The 15,658-nt window shown below is 48.3% G+C and overlaps 1 protein-coding gene across 2 annotated transcripts in view; it reads right to left on the bottom strand.

The window, feature by feature from the left end:
• Window positions 1–13,562: 13,562 nt before the first annotated feature.
• The window catches only part of SBNO1 (strawberry notch homolog 1), a gene marked incomplete at both ends in the record, with an annotated part of 47,402 nt that continues 45,306 nt past the window's right edge, over window positions 13,563–15,658 (bottom strand). For both annotated transcript variants that reach the window (XM_084253588.1, XM_084253589.1), the window contains 2 exons: window positions 13,563–13,705; window positions 15,095–15,288. In XM_084253588.1, coding sequence (XP_084109714.1) covers window positions 13,563–13,705; window positions 15,095–15,288 — 337 coding nt within the window. The remainder of the gene's footprint in view (window positions 13,706–15,094; window positions 15,289–15,658) is intronic.

Genomic DNA, 15,658 nt, shown 5'->3' with positions numbered 1-15,658 from the left:
ACTGAAACACACTGCTGAGGGGGGCAGCAGGGAGTCAGGAGAGGTCTGCTGCGCCATGTAGGTTGCTCCCTGGCCGGCCAGGGATCGAACTCATGCTGCAGAGGCTGTGGATTGCTTCATAGCGCGGTGCTTAACCCGTTGCACCACCAGGGAGGCCCAATATCGCGTGGTTTTGATTTGCTTTTCCCCTATGAATTGTGAGTTGAGCTTCTTTTTATTTATTTTATTTTAATAGAGGCATGTTTTATTTATTTATTTGTTTGTTTGTTTGTTTATACATGCACTGGCTACAGTCAGAGGCGCGGGAGGGTGAGAGAATTCACCAGAGCCAGAGCTGGGAGCAGAGCAGGCAGAAGGACCGAAGTACACTGCTGAGGGGAGCAGCGGGCGGCAGGAGAGGTCTGCGCGCCATGTGGGACCCTCCTCCGGTGGCTGGGGAGCAGCTGGGGATTGAACCGGCGCTGCAGAGGCCGCAGGCAGCTTCGCAACCCAGCGCTCAACTGCTGCGCCACCGGGGAGACCCTAAGCTTCTTTTTATGTGCTTACATTTCCCCACTGAATGGTCTGGACACCCTTGTCATCAATCAACTTGAAGACGCTGATCACTTATTCTTGGGCCGTCTCCTTTATCCCATTGATCTCTCTTCCTGATGCAGTTACCATCCTGCTTTCCTTACTGAAGTTTTGTAGTAAGCTTTGAGCAGAAATTGAAATGCTTTTCTTTTTCAAGACTGTTTTGATATTCTGAATTCTTCACATTTACTTCTATATGAATTTTTTTGTTAAAGATTTATTTATTTATTTATACAAGCACTGGGCACAGTCAGAAGCGCGGGAGGGTGAGAGAATTCACCAGAGCCAGAGCGGGGAGCAGAGCAGGCAGAAGGGCCGAAGTACACTGCTGAGGGGAGCAGCGGGTGAGACAGGAGAGGTCTGCGCGCCATGTGGGACCCTCCTCCGGTGGCTGGGGAGCAGCCGGGGATCGAACCGGCACGGGGGAGGCTTCAGGCAGCTTCGCAACCCAGTGCTCAACCGATGCGCCACCGGGGAGGCTCTACTTCTATATGAATTTTAGGATCAGTGTGTCTATTTTGCAAAAAAAAAAAAAAAAAAGGTACTAGGGATTTAGGGAATATTGCTATCTGAATTGCAATATCAATTCTTCCAATTCGTGGAGGCAGAATGCCTTTCCCTATCTAATTTACTTAATTTCAATGAAGTCTTACCATGTTCAGTATACAAGCCCTACTTACACTTGTTTGGTTACACTTATTCCTGTTTCATCTATTGTAAATGGAATTTGAATTTTTTTTTAAAGATTTATGCATACAAGAACTGGGGTGTAGGCCAGAGGTGCAGGGGGTGAGAGGGTTCACCAGAGACAGAGTGGGGAGCAGAAGAGGCAGATCTACTGAAATACACTGACAGGAGAGGTCTGCCGCGCCCTGTGGGTCAGCTCCCTGGCCGGGGATCAAACTCGTGTTGCAGTGACTGGTGATAGCTTGATAGTCTTTGACCCCTATGCCACCAGCCACCAGAGAGGCCCCTGGAATTTCTTTATTAAGCTTTGGGTCGCTCCCTTTTCCCTGTACACATATAACTCATTTCTACATATTCCCTGTATCCTCTGACTTCCCTGAACCCACTTATGAGCTCTGTGTGTGTGCGTGGCTCTTTAGAGTTTTCTTATATAAGATCATGTTATCTGCAGATAGAGTAAATTTGACTTTTTCCTTCCCAGATGGGAGCCTTTCATTTCTTCTTGCCTAATGGCTCTGACTAGATCCTCAAGGACAGTGGTGAACAGGAGTGGTGAGGGTGAGCATCCCCATCTTGTTCCCAAAAGAGCTTTATAGTTTGCTCCTTAGCAAGCTGAGTAAGTTTCTGTGCCTGCCCAGTTTGCTGAGTGTTTTGATCAAATGTTTTTTCCACATCTGTTGAGATCCACGTGGGTTTCCCCCCTTTATTCAGCCATTTTTTTTTTAGAGTTGTATTTATTTATTTACTTTTAAAGATTTATTTATTTATTTATACAAGCACTGGGTACATTCAGAAACGCTGGAGGGTGAAAGAATTCACCAGAGGGCCTCCCCGGTGGTGCAGCGGTTGAGCGCTGGGTTGCGAAGCTGCCCGCGGCCTCTGCAGCGCCGGTTCGATCCCCGGCTGCTCCCCGGCCACCACAGGAGGGTCCCACATGGCGCGCAGACCTCTCCTGCCGCCCGCTGCTCCCCTCAGCAGTGTCCTTCGGTCCTTCTGCCTGCTCTGCTCCCCGCTCTGGCTCTGGTGAATTCTCTCGCCCTCCCGCGCTTCTGACTGTACCCAGTGCTTGTATAAACAACACAAACAAACAAATAAATAAATAAAGCATGCCTCTATAAAAAAAAAAAGAATTCACCAGAGCCAGAGCGGGGAGCAGAACAGGCAGACTGACGAAGTACACTGCTGAGGGGAGCAGTGGCAGGAGAGGTCTGTTGTGCCATGTGGGACCCTCAACCGCAGCAGGGGATCGAACCGGCGCTGCTCCGCTTGAGCAGCCCAGTGCTCAACCACTGCGCCACCAGGTGAGGCCCTATTCAGCTATTTCCTTGCCTTCACCTCCCAGATTTCACTGTCCTTCATGCCGACTGGGTTGTCACCCCACTCCTTATTCATCCCCACATCTGAGCCTGCATCCCACCAACATGCCCGTGTGCTCCGCTTGGCAAACTCCTGCCCTTTGCTCAAAGCCCACCTCAAGTATCCTCACCCATGAGACACCTTCCCTGGCTGGTGGGCCCTGCGGTGGCACTTTCAGAGTCTGAGCTGGAAGAGAAGAAGTGACTCCTTGAATAAGAAGCTCTTATCAGCCACATGGAACATTCCATAAATGGCTTCAGTGTCTTCTTTGTGCACAAGAAGGAGGCAAATGAGATTAGAGCAGGTCTTTGCAGGAAGGACTTGGGTGTTCATTTTTCTCCCACTCACAACTTACTTTCTGTAACAAATGTGTTCGTTTCCTTGGGCCGCCTTAACACATTGCCACTAACTTGGTGGCTTAAAACTGCAAAGGTCTTCTCTCTCACCATGTCTTCTCTCTCAGCATTTCAGACATCAAGTCTGAAATGAGCACGCTCTTTCCAAAGGTTTTTTTTTTTTTTTGTGGGAGCCTCGCCGGCGGCCGGGGATCGAACCCGCGCTGCAGAGGCTGCGGGCAGTCTCGCAGCCCAGCGCTCAACCACTGTGCCACCAGGGGAGGCCCTCTTTCCAACATTTTTAGGGGCGAATCCTTGGCCTCTTCCAGCTTCTGTGGCTCCAGGCGTCCTCGGCCCTGCCCTCACATGGCTACCCACTCCCGCTCTCCCTTCTCCGCCAGAGCACCTGGCAGTTTATGACCCGCCCTAACCCCAATGCTCTCAAGAGCCTTCAATTAACGACATCTGCAGATTTACAGATTTCAGGTGGTCGTGGCTTCAGGGGTGGCACAGGCGCGGGGGACATTCAACCCCCTGCAGCAGAGTTCCCGAGTTCTCTGAGTTTCCCTCCCTTTCTCCACCGCCTTCTGTGTCTAAGAATTAAAACCTTCCAAGGGAAAGAAACATTCCCAGTGAAGTGTCTATGAAACTCATTCCAATAGACACCTCTCAATGGGGGTCTTAGAATGATCTGGAAAGGCTCTTTATTAATATTATTATAATGGGCATTTTGGTTTGCCAGGGAGCAGAGATGAAGGAAAGCAAACTGGGGAGTCCAGTGAAGAAGGCTGGCATGGAAAAACGTCGTGAGACAACACTCAATTTGGTATCACCAAAACCCGAAAACTTGAGACCTCTCATGACCAGTTTAACCAGGCCAGGCAGGTGGGCGAAGCGTCAAGATCAGCCTTAGAGTTAATGACTCCAACGTGGCTTATTTTTTTTTTTTAGAAAAATTTTTTTTTTTTTAAAGAGGCATGTTTTATTTATTTATTTGTTTGTTTGTTTATACAAGCACTGGGTACAGTCAGAAGCGCGGGAGGGTGAGAGAATTCACCAGAGCCAGAGCTGGGAGCAGAGCAGGCAGAAGGACCGAAGTACACTGCTGAGGGGAGCAGCGGGCGGCAGGAGGGGTCTGCGCGCCATGTGGGACCCTCCTCTGGTGGCCGGGGAGCAGCCGGGGATTGAACTGGCGCCGCGGAGGATGCGGGCAGCTTCGCAACCCAGTGCTCAACCGCTGCGCCACTGAGGAGGCCCGGCTTATTTTTTGTTTTTAAAGATTTATTTATTCATGCATACAAGAACCAGGGTACAGGCCAGAGGTGTGGGTGAGGGGGTGAGAGGATTCACCAGAGACAGAGCAGGGAGCAGAACAGGCAGATCCACTGAGATACACTGCTGAGGGAGCAGCTGAGGGGCGAGATGGGAGAGGTCTGCGGCGCCATATGGGATTCTCGCTGGCGGGGATCGAACCCGCGCTGCAGAGGCTGTGGACAGCTTCACAGGGCTGCGCTCAACCGCCTGTGCCACCAGGGGAGGCCCTCCAACGTGGACAAACGTCCCCAGGACAAAACCAGACTTTCCATGAGGTTGACTTTTGACCAGAAGTGGACAGCAGTGGCCCCTGCAGGCTGCTCTCTGAAGTTGAGTGACCTGCGGTCAACTGCGCTCTGAACACATTACATAAAACAAGGTATTTTGAGAGCCCACACGCACATAACTTTGATTACAGGTCATCACCATGACTGTCCTGTTTTTAGCTATTACTGTCCACGTCTTGCGGAACCCGAGTTAGCGAAGAAACGCCGTCATAGGTGCGTGCACAGGAGGCAGCACACCGGGGGGGGCGGGGGGAGCAGGGGGCACTTTCCTGGCTTCAGGCAGCCGCTGGAGTCCTTGGGAGATATTCCCCAATGCCCCAGCAGGTAAGGGGAGGCCACTGTCCCTCCAAATGTATTCACCTGCAGTTACAGTTCCACGAGATTTTAGACCAGGGGCCAGGGAGCTTTTCCTGCCAGGGTTAGGCGCTACATACCTCAGGCTTTGAGGGCAGTGTCTTAACATCGTCACTGTCCCACCCTGTGGCGCTGAAGCAGCCTTAGACAACACCTGACAGAGACGTGACTGCATTCCAACAAAGCTTTGCTTCCAAACAGGGGCCTCCCTGATGCGCAGGGCTTGAGTCTCAGCACTATCAAGCGATCGGCAGCCACTGTGGCCTGAGTTCCATCCCCGGCCAGGGAGCTGACCCACAGGATGCAGCAGACCCCTCCTGTCCCCCCGCTGCTCCCCTCAGCAGTGGATTTCAGTAGATCCGCCTGTTCTGCTCCCCACTGTCTCTGGGGAATCCTCTCACCCCCTCACCTGTGGCCTACACCCCAGTTCTTGTGTGCATAAATAAAATAAAAAACAACTTCCCATTACAAGTCACTTCCTCATTCCAAGTAAGAGTTTATCCTAGTTTGAATTCCTCTAGGACTGGGAGGGGGGGGGCGGGGGCGGGGGGGGGGGCTCGCAGACCAGTCTTTGTGAAAACAAATCTTGCCCAGAACCAAGGAGAACAATGGAAACTGGAGCATTTTTTGTGATCCTCAACATACCCTCCAATGCCAGGAGCGAGGACACTGAAGCAGCCAGGAGCGAGGACACTGAAGCAGCCGTCGAGGACAGGGCTTTGGGAAGGGGACCGGGAGGCGGGCGGAGAGAGACAATGCACCTGTTGACTTAGTCACACAAACAACCCTTCTCAAACGTGCAACTAGGTACTGCAGACAACTCAGCTTCCACCTGGCCACCTACCTTCGCTGACACCAGGGGCTAATTCTGAAGTAAATGACGCTCTGGAACAGCCCATGTGGCGCCTGCCTCTCCTAACCCCATCGTCCACGTGATACCCAGAGTGGGCAGCTTTGGGAGGATGGAGCCAACTTGCTGAGAATTGGACTCTAAAAATAAGCATTTTGCACATTTCTTTTAGTCTCCTTTCTCTCCACAAAGGCCTCCACAGATGGCTTCTTTACATCCTGCTCTCAAATGACTAGCTGATAAATATTCATACTATGGAAATGATACTGTATGTACTGCAACCCCAGCCAGGAAACGTATTTCCACTCCCCAAGGGTGGTGCCCCTTTGCTCCTGAGCCTTGTCCTGGTGAAAACACACACACGCACACGCACACACACACAGACACACACACACGGCTTATTGCCTCTTTATGACTCATCTGCTGCTTGGGATGATTTGGCCCCCGTGGCCCCTTAGGGACTGTCTGGAGACATTTTGGGTTACGGGTAGGGTGGGAGGGTGCAGCATGTTGAGGCCAGGGATGCTGCCCAACCCAGGAGCTGCAGGACAGTCCCTCCCCCACCCCATCAGGGGCCGGGCCTGTGTCAACAGCAGCCAGGCCCTGGGCACAGCAGGTGTGGGTCCTGATAAGCACCCAGGGGTGGTGGAGACACCGTAGGGCTGGTCTCTCGTTTCCCATCACACTCATACCAGGTTAAGGTGGAAAATTTAAAAACCTAAGTTTCCTTTCAGTCTTCACTTTACAAATATTTTTGTGAGATTTTAGCTAAAATGACAAACTTCCTCTTCTTTAATTGATGCTCAGCTATCTCACGCATTTGACAAATTCCCCTAAATGTTACCACCATCTGCAAATTTGACTAAAATCCCCTAAGCCGGCTCAAGCCACCCTAGAACTACGGTTTTCTCCGGCACAAACTCCAGAGAGGCCCACACCAGGCGTCTCAACGTCGAAAAATTCCACCTGTGCCCTGCAGTCCTTACTTCCCCCACCCCCTTCTCCAGCCCTCCAGGACAGCAGCACCCAACCCTGCCGGCCCCTGCCCTCGGGCCTGGCACCTCCCCCGAGGACGGGCTGGGACACCGGTTCTCAGTACCCTCCACCTTTCTGAGGCGTCTCCTGTTCCTGCCCTCCTGTTCCTGCCCTCCGGCTCCCCAAGTCAGGTGAGGCACTGACAGGACTTCTTGGTCAACCGTCAGCAGTCTGGGGTTTTATTCACTCCCGGAACCACCAGAAACCTGGCCTGCTCCCTTGTTACCTGACACCAGAACCACCACCACCAGGAATGAGGATGGGGCCCACGGCTGAGGCAAGCAGAGCAGCACTCGCGCGACACTTACGGGGAACTTACAAGGGCACCAATTCTGTGAGAATCAGAAACCTCAGGGGCTTTTCAGAGTTTATGAGTCAAATCACTTCATGTGGGAACTAGAGGCAGTGAGAGGACTGTGGAAATGCAGAAAGCGCTCAGCATTGCCTGGCACGCTCCCTGGCAGTTGTCTACGTTTGTTTCTGTTTTGTTTTTTCATAAACAGCTCAAATCTTGGACTCACATATTGGATGGTTGCTCAACACCAGGGACGGACTTCACAGAAACCATGCGGCAGCGCGCTCTGCTCAGGAGAGGGCTGGGCTCCCTTCTACCGCCAGCTTGGGGAGCTTCTAGAATTCATTTTTTGACACGACACCAACAAACGCAAGCCCCCGGGTCGGGAGAAGCGCTCCAGGGGAGCGAGGTGGCACCGGGGAACGCGCACACACAGGCGCGCGGAACTCGGACAAAACACGCGGAGCAGCGGCATCTTAGCCAGTTTAATTTATTTAAGAATTTTACAAAAAAAGAAAAAAACAGAACAGAAACATAAAGTACAGTAACCAGAAAACTAAATACAGAATTTTTAAGCTTCACGGCTGGTACTTGGTACTTGTACGGGTAAACCTCGGCAAACGCGGCCCAAACATTTTTTATTGCATGAGACCCAATTTTCTTTAAAGTCACATATCAAAATGTTAGAACAGTGGTTTCTAGTGGCACTGCGCCCCCCAGGGCGGGGGGGAACAGCGGCAGACAGTGCGCAGCTTGTACGTGGACACATTCAACAGAGTAGCATTATAAAAGGGGAGAGTCAAACGAGAAGCAGAGGAAAGAAACCAACAGTCTACATCCACCTGTGTTTCTAATCGTCTTTGGATTCCATCATGCGTTGTCTCAAGACGCACCAGCGGGTTAGCAGGGAGGAACGTCTACGCCTACGTATAAAAGTTGCCTTTGCTCAGCAGAGGTAGAACCTGGCAAGTTTTATTGCAGAGATACAGCACACCTCTCCCCACCTCTCACGGCTGATGGTAGATACAAGTGGTTATTGGAAAACAATGTCAGTAGTTTGCAAGTTCAGCACAACCATGAATTGGGTGACTGACTGTTTCTGATGGTGGTGAGACCGCAATGTGCTTGGTTAAAAAAAAGCTCTCTGCCCCGGAAGTGGAAGTCAGAAAGGAGACTCAAGCTTCTTTACCCTCTTCAGTGCCACAAATACTGTCACAGCGAGAGAGGCCCGAGGACAGGGAGGTGGAGAGGCCGGGGGAGTTCTAAGGGGCGCGGGACCCCCAGCAGCGGTCCGGGGCTCCGGAGCGCAGCTCCCACGGGTCCCCGCTCACGACAGATTAAGTTCCGAAGACATGAAATGGAGACAACACTTGAACTTTCAGCAAGTCGACCCAGTGCAACAGTGGTGAGTGAAACATGTGGGCGAAAGGCCCAGAAGTGCTCAGGGCAATGTTTCCTGAAAGTTATGGAGGAACATTTTCTCAAAGGTGCAAAACCTATAAATACGAAACCAACGCTGGCCTTCGCGGCGAGCATCGCAGCCGCTCCCGGGAGCAGCCCTGGGCCTAAGGACGCCGCCCAGCTCAGCTCATGCTTGCGTCGAGTCAGAGGAGCTCCCTGAACAGTGGCGCAAGTGTGGCTGGGGGTGCTACTGGCCAGCCCTTTGGCTGCGCACCACCCCCGTGCACAGAACTCATGCACAAGCCCAAGGCCTGGGGAAGTCCGTCATGGAGAGTCCTCTGCAGGACAATGCTCCCCACGTTCTTAACCTGCCCTCTGAACATGGACACCAGCTGGGCCTGACCTCTGCCTGCTCTAAGGAAGCTTAAAAGTGAGGGCAACAGTTACCTATGCTCACACCAAGGAAAAGTCCTGACTGTTTCTGTAGGTTGACGTTGAGGCCCAGCATCTCAAAGAAACAGAAAGTCTGCAGCAGCAGCAGCAGCAGGCCTGAAGTCACCTTCAAATCTGCGAGATACCCATCTCTGCTGGAAAGTCACAGATGAAGGACTTGGTGCAGGCCTGAAAGACGGCAAGGTAAGAGCAAGTGGGGTTAACTTAAGACTAAGTTTGATCCCAAATGCACTGAAGAAGTTAAAAGGAGCTTACAGGACGTCTTGGGAAGAAAGAAAATTACGTGGCAGCATCAGGCTCACCACAGCTTCCAAAGAGCAATGAGCCTGACTATCATAGAATGACAGCGTCAGAAATTGCACTCAAGTACATTCCCCCCATACAATGCATTGCACACAGTAAAAATTGGTAATAAAAAGGCAAAACACAATCAGGCATGTTGAAAAAACATTAACACAAAACATAGGAACTCGATAGTAAAGATGCAAAACGGAATTCTAAAATATCTGAACAAATTCAACTAAGAAATTTTTCCATACTTTTCTACATTAAAAAAAAAAAAAAAAAAAAGATGCCCCTAAGGGAAGTCAAGGAAAGAATAAATAGGATCGGAAGAAGCGAGACTGGGGAAAAAAGTGGGCGGGTGCCAATTTACAAGAAATATTTACATTCAGAATTCAAAAGAACTCCACATGTCTATATACACACGCTTATATACATATATAGGTACAGCATAAAATTAGAGGGTGGGTATTGGTTTCACCTCAAGTACTCAAAACATGACTAGCTAGCTTGAGTTGCAGGTATCGAGATGTGTTTCCTTCACTTACACGCTCACAAGACACAGCATCTGTATCGGCATCCAACGAGGAATTCTGGAAATGGTGTTTGCACTTAGCTGTCACCACGACACGGACAGCTTGTGCGGCCCAGCAGCGAAGTGTGCACATGCGGTGCTGGCTGGGAGACCGCAGGCCTGGAAGGGGGGTGGTCAAATGCCCATCAGCACAGTGGTTGCTGTGCTAAAATGTTTGAACTAACCAAACTTCCACTTATTTCCGCATCCCAGCCTAACAATCTCCTACAGCACGATTCCCAGAAACTGAAGAACTGCTCAGGGAACGCTTTAAAAATGAGAGTATTTGGATAGGGACCTTCCTCTTAATATTTTATCAAGGAAAGAAACTCCCCCCCACCCAAAAAAAAATTACCCTGGGGAAAAACTATTCCTTGGCTCCCACTTACATAAAATCAGGCGCATCAAGCATTTGTAATCATTGTTTCCCCCGCAGTTAACTTGGGGTGGGAGGGTTTCAGTTTACGACTGTGAATATCCTGGCATCCTGTCTTGTCTAAGTTGTTCCCGCAGCATCTCATGGAGAGAAGCACAGGCCTGCCCCAATGGCCACGAGAAAACTGCCTCTAAAATACTACATTCCCTGGAGCTTGGTAATCGAGAACTCTGACCCTTATTTATAGATGAAGAAAATAAAACTACAGGTTTACTTAATGTTGCAACTCAAAAGAAGTTTCAGAAGTGCTAATTAACTGGGTTGGAATAAATACACACACACACACACACACAAAACCACCACACTGCTTTGGATGCAAGTCTACTTTATGTACACATGTAAAGACATTGAAGAGTCTATCTGCAATTAAGCAGCAAAAAAAAAGAAAAATTGCTTAAGATACTTCCTTTTTGATCAAATTGTGTTAAAAAAGAAAGTACTTTGCTAAAACTTTTAGGAATTCACATTATTGATAATGTGATTATCACATCTGGATAATCCCTCTATACTGCAGATAAAGACCTGTGATACAGAGGTTGCTAAATTGGGGAATAAATACTATTTGCCCCAAGAGATACCTTCTGAGCAGCTCTGGACTTGGGAAGTGTTTTTCAGTACAACTGACACTGTAAACTCTGAAAACACTAACGAGATTTACAATCAAGTCTCTGTGCTCAGAGCAGTATTGCTGAAAAGGGAGAAAAGGCAATGACCGTGGAGGCCAAATGGACTCGCATCGGGTTCAACAAGGCCCCTGGGTTCAGACATGGCACTCAGATCCTGACGTACATGGACCTGTTTTAAAGTGAGCTCTTGTAAGACTTGATTTTCGACAGAAGAGGCCTCGGAGTACTTACTTTCCCATGCTGGCCAACTTGAACTTGCTGACTTGGGTAAGGGCACAGTGTAAAGGTCATAAGTTCACCTCCAGAGAGGGGGGCAGATATGGGCACGCAGCACCTCAGCTTCTCGTCCATTTACACTGGCTTTCTTTTTGAGATCTACTTTGAAAGCTTTCAGAGGCCTTATTTATGGACCTTATTTTTAAAAATCAAAACAAAGCCGTTCAAAGAACAGAACATACATATGCCCCTTTGAATCAAGGTAACTATTCCAAGAGCGAACTCTGTATCACGAATTATGGGGGTCAATGATGAAGTGCACGCTCAAGAATCCTCATGCTGATGCTGCTTGGAAAAAAAAATCTTAGCAGCTAAAAATGATAATACCCCCTGCTCCACACACACACACACACACACACACACACACACACACACACACACACACACACACACACACACGGGAGTTGAGTCAACAGCCCTGAGAGCTTTCCTTTCCCAAAGCCACGCTGTCGCCCTGGGGAGAGCAGGGCTCCCCCACAGCTCTCGGCCACCTCACGACACTGACGGATGCTCACTGGGCTGCAGTTTAAAACTAAGAACTAACTGGGAAGTTTCACTGAAGCGAGACAATTCTGCTCTTGGAACTGAACTGCCAGTTGGGTTTAGTGGCTCTACCAAGGGACACTGGGGACACTCACAGGGTCACTGCCTGAGATAGAAGGGCTACACTGAGGACAAAAGTTGCATCCACTGGGCAAGGTATGTCAAAAAGCATAAAGTATTCTCAGTTTGATCTCTTAGGCATCAAGAATAAATACATCCAAAGAAAACGTATGGTAGACTTGACATAACCAAATTCAGGACAAAAGAAACATAAGAAGATGAAAATCTTAGCTTTTCACCACCGGACATACAGCTCACCTGATTCTGTGAAAAGTTACAGGCTAACAAAGGAAAACAATTCAACTTGAGAAACAGTCAAAAGTACTATAGTTTTGCCCCCTCCTCAACACCATCTCACTTTTGAGGGTTAGGTTTTAAGCCAGTACACGGGCACCGGGAATGCTGAACACGCAAGTTCGTAGAATCCCCTCACAGGCTACTTCTGAAGGTGGTGAGGGCCTAAACAAGAGTCCACTTCTTGTTAGAATAATAACTTTTTATTTGACATCTATAAGACTGTGGTATCTTGCAGCTTTGACTGGGTTTATACAATCTCAATTTTTCAATAGTGCAACCTGTGCAAGCAAAAAAAAAAAGGAAAACCACGTAAAAGGGAAAAAAGGAAACAAAGACCAAGTGTCCCTCGCTGGATTTACAGACATCACTTTTGGGCGAACCAGGCCTGACCCATGTGACAGAGAAGCGTCTATTCACATGTGTACATTACCACTGTTAACAACGCGAGATAAACTCTACAATGTCTGACAACACATTAAATAATATTCAAGTTACTGGGTAACGACAATGACGACAACAAAAAAACAGCAAAAGCCTCAAGTGTTTCCTCCTTGTCTAATTTACAACTCAAGTACGGTTTTGCTTTTTTAATAAACAAAGCAAATTAAGAAATGAAGTGAAAAAAGACCGTTTGCAAAATGGATGCCAATTGTACTTACTAAAACTAACTTGAAGTTAAGGAAACTGTAATCTTAAGAGCAGGCTTGTAGCCGTTTTTGCAGCACACAGTAGGAATACTATTCATACATTAAAATTAACTTTAAGAGTTTTATCACAAAAAAAGTCTGTACTCATCACCTTGGCCGGAAACTTGGCAGGGAGAATGGGAGGTGGGAGAGGGGCCGGAAGCAACACCCAGGTATAAACACTATAAAATGTAATAACCAATGCTGTACATCTACAAACGTTTCTCCCCTTACGTGACTCCTGTGTTAATCTTGTTTACGCATGCTTTCAAAGACATGCACGGTCAGAACAAAAACTACAAAAGAATCTGAATGCATGATATGCAATCTTTCATTTCATGCTTTAATAAACCTATTGTACAGTAAGTTGGAAAAGGAAACCCATATATATTCTCTATACTTATAGACTCAACACACATGCATCCGGGGATGACGCCACAGCAATGGCACGGGTGGACTGCATTAACCCTGAGCACTGGATGACAGAAGAGTAAAGCCAGTTTGGGAAGTTCCAAGCAATTTTAAACCAATTGTGGTTTGAAGCCTTTAACAAACTCACAGACAGACTGACACACATACACGCACACACCCTTCCGCTCACCCAAAGTAAAGCGCGTGGGAAGTACCATGGGAAAGCAAAGGAAAGACATTGGCGCACCATCGGCACGGCGAACTTTCAGCTCTGCTGTCTATTCCACGTTTGTCCTCACTCCTCCAAAAATTAACTAGAGAGAGCACAACTGAAAGAAAAATTATAACTCTTTGGAAACTGTCCCTGATTTTTATGCAAATGAATGCTTCAACTGCATTTCCGATCCATTCGTGTGGAGACCTGTCTGTCCTTAGGCGTTACTCAAGTTGGCGATGCTCTGAGGGTGGCGCTGCTGCCAGAGCTGCTTCTGCTGGACGGCGAGCTGCTGAGACTGGTCTGAAGTTGACAAGAGATTGACAAGAGGAGACACACAATTTGCTGGAATGATCAAACCTGCAATTAGAAACAAAAATTTAGAAAACCTGTATCCAAGAAAGACCACACTGTATCTTACAGCTTCACAGCAATTTCCCAATGAAGCAAAATAGTAAATGCGATGGACAACACTCAAGGCAAAAACTCAATGAATACCTAACAGCCGAGATGGCCAGTCCCTTGTGAGTGACCCAGAGAAGCCTAAGTTTGCAGATGTGTGTATGTAATACATGTGTAGGAGAAACAGAAGTATAGCTCCTTTCTACCTACTGCCTTTGTTGCTCCACAAATGAAACACCATTTTCTTTTGGCATGTACTGATGTGCCACAGACTACAGAATAGTGGTTGCAATTTCAAATGCTTAACAGGCACTTCTCAGTGGCAATGTAGATGCTGGCACACTGGAGAGCACACTCCCTGGGGAAGGGAATCTGAACCGCCCGTGTGAGGCTGAGTGTTCCAGATGAGCTGCTATATGTGTTATTTTCTTAAAAAGAAGCTGGATTCAGGATTTTATAAAGAGAAATGCTAGATTTTTTAAATGTTTAATTCAAATAAAAACTCACCACCAAAAATATTTGAGGGTCAAAAATATGTTCATGGTGGTGCAAGGGTGTTAAGCACAGCACTGTGAAGCTATCCATAGCCTCTGCAGCACAAGTTCAATCCCTCAGCCAGCCAGGAAGCTGACCCACAGGGCACAGCAGACCTCTCCTGTCGTGCCCACTGCTCCCCTCAGCAGTATGTTTCAGTAGATCTGCCTGTCCTGCTCCCCACTCTCTCTGATGGATCTTCTCACTCCCCACACCTCTGGCCTGTACCACGTTCTTGTATGCATAAATAAATCTTAAAAAAAAAAAAGTTCATGGACAGACTTTTGCCCAAGGCTGCTAATCTACAGCCCACAGAAGAGGGAGGCTGCTGCAGATGAGAGCAAGACAAGCTACGAGCCACAGCACTGGCAGGAGAGGCTTTAGGGAAGCTTATCACTGAGTGAATGATGGGAACAGGCAGTCTGGTTGGCCCCTGCTCCCCGCGTGACTCCAGTCCATCCTCTGTGCAGTGGCCAAGTCCCATAGTTCCCATCTGGCTAAAAAAAAGGGAAATGGTAGACTTCAGAGAATCCTGGGCAAAGGGCTAGCGAAACCTCACGTCAGGGAGCCTGCGTGAAGGGCAACAGCAAGGTGGGGAGAAGGGCAGCCAAGAGCAGCATCATCATACCAGAGCTCCGAGCAGAAGCAATGATGTCCAAAGGCTTAACTTCTGTTCAGCTCTGTAAGAGCAAGGTGCGCTCTACCCCACTACTGGGACAGATGCTGCGACTTTAAGGTGTCAGAAGCAAAGTAAGGAAAAAAAGAACCAATGTTCCCCCCAAAGCTCAAACACCCCCCCGCCAAGAAACTCACCTACAATCCGTTGTCCATCCTCTGTTCTTAGCCGAACTATCTGCATTTTCACGTTTGTGCCACTGACAGATGCTAGAACACCCTCAACTTTTGTCCAGACACTCAGTACCGAGCCACATAATACGTAATACGTGCGGCATCGAAGACCTATTTCACACACTAATCCCAAGCTTGCTTTTTTGCAATTGCCACGCCTAGCAAAAAGGGGGAAAGGGAAAAAGATATAAATACACACAAACAGGGCATTTATAAAAGGCTCACAATGCCCACCCAAATTTCAAATAGAAAACGAGATGACCATTCTTTCTGATGTGTTGGGTTATACTTTCCAATTTACGGTCATTACTGATTTTTAAAATTTGAATTACTTCTGGGGTCTGAATTTCTTGTTTAAAAAAAAAAAAAAGCAGATACACTGGTTTTGATGCCTATTTAAGCATTTACTTTAAGACCTATCAGTTTATGGTATTGATGCTAGCTTATAAAATAATCCTGCCACTTATTTCTATACTACCCACCAACATTACTCTAAATTATGTAAGTGGGAGGGCCTCCCCTGGTGGT

Source organism: Talpa europaea, assembly GCF_964194135.1.
Source record: "Talpa europaea genome assembly, chromosome: 14".
In the NCBI taxonomy this organism is placed as follows: Eukaryota; Metazoa; Chordata; class Mammalia; order Eulipotyphla; family Talpidae; genus Talpa; species Talpa europaea.
This window is presented reverse-complemented; position numbering and strand designations above follow the sequence as displayed.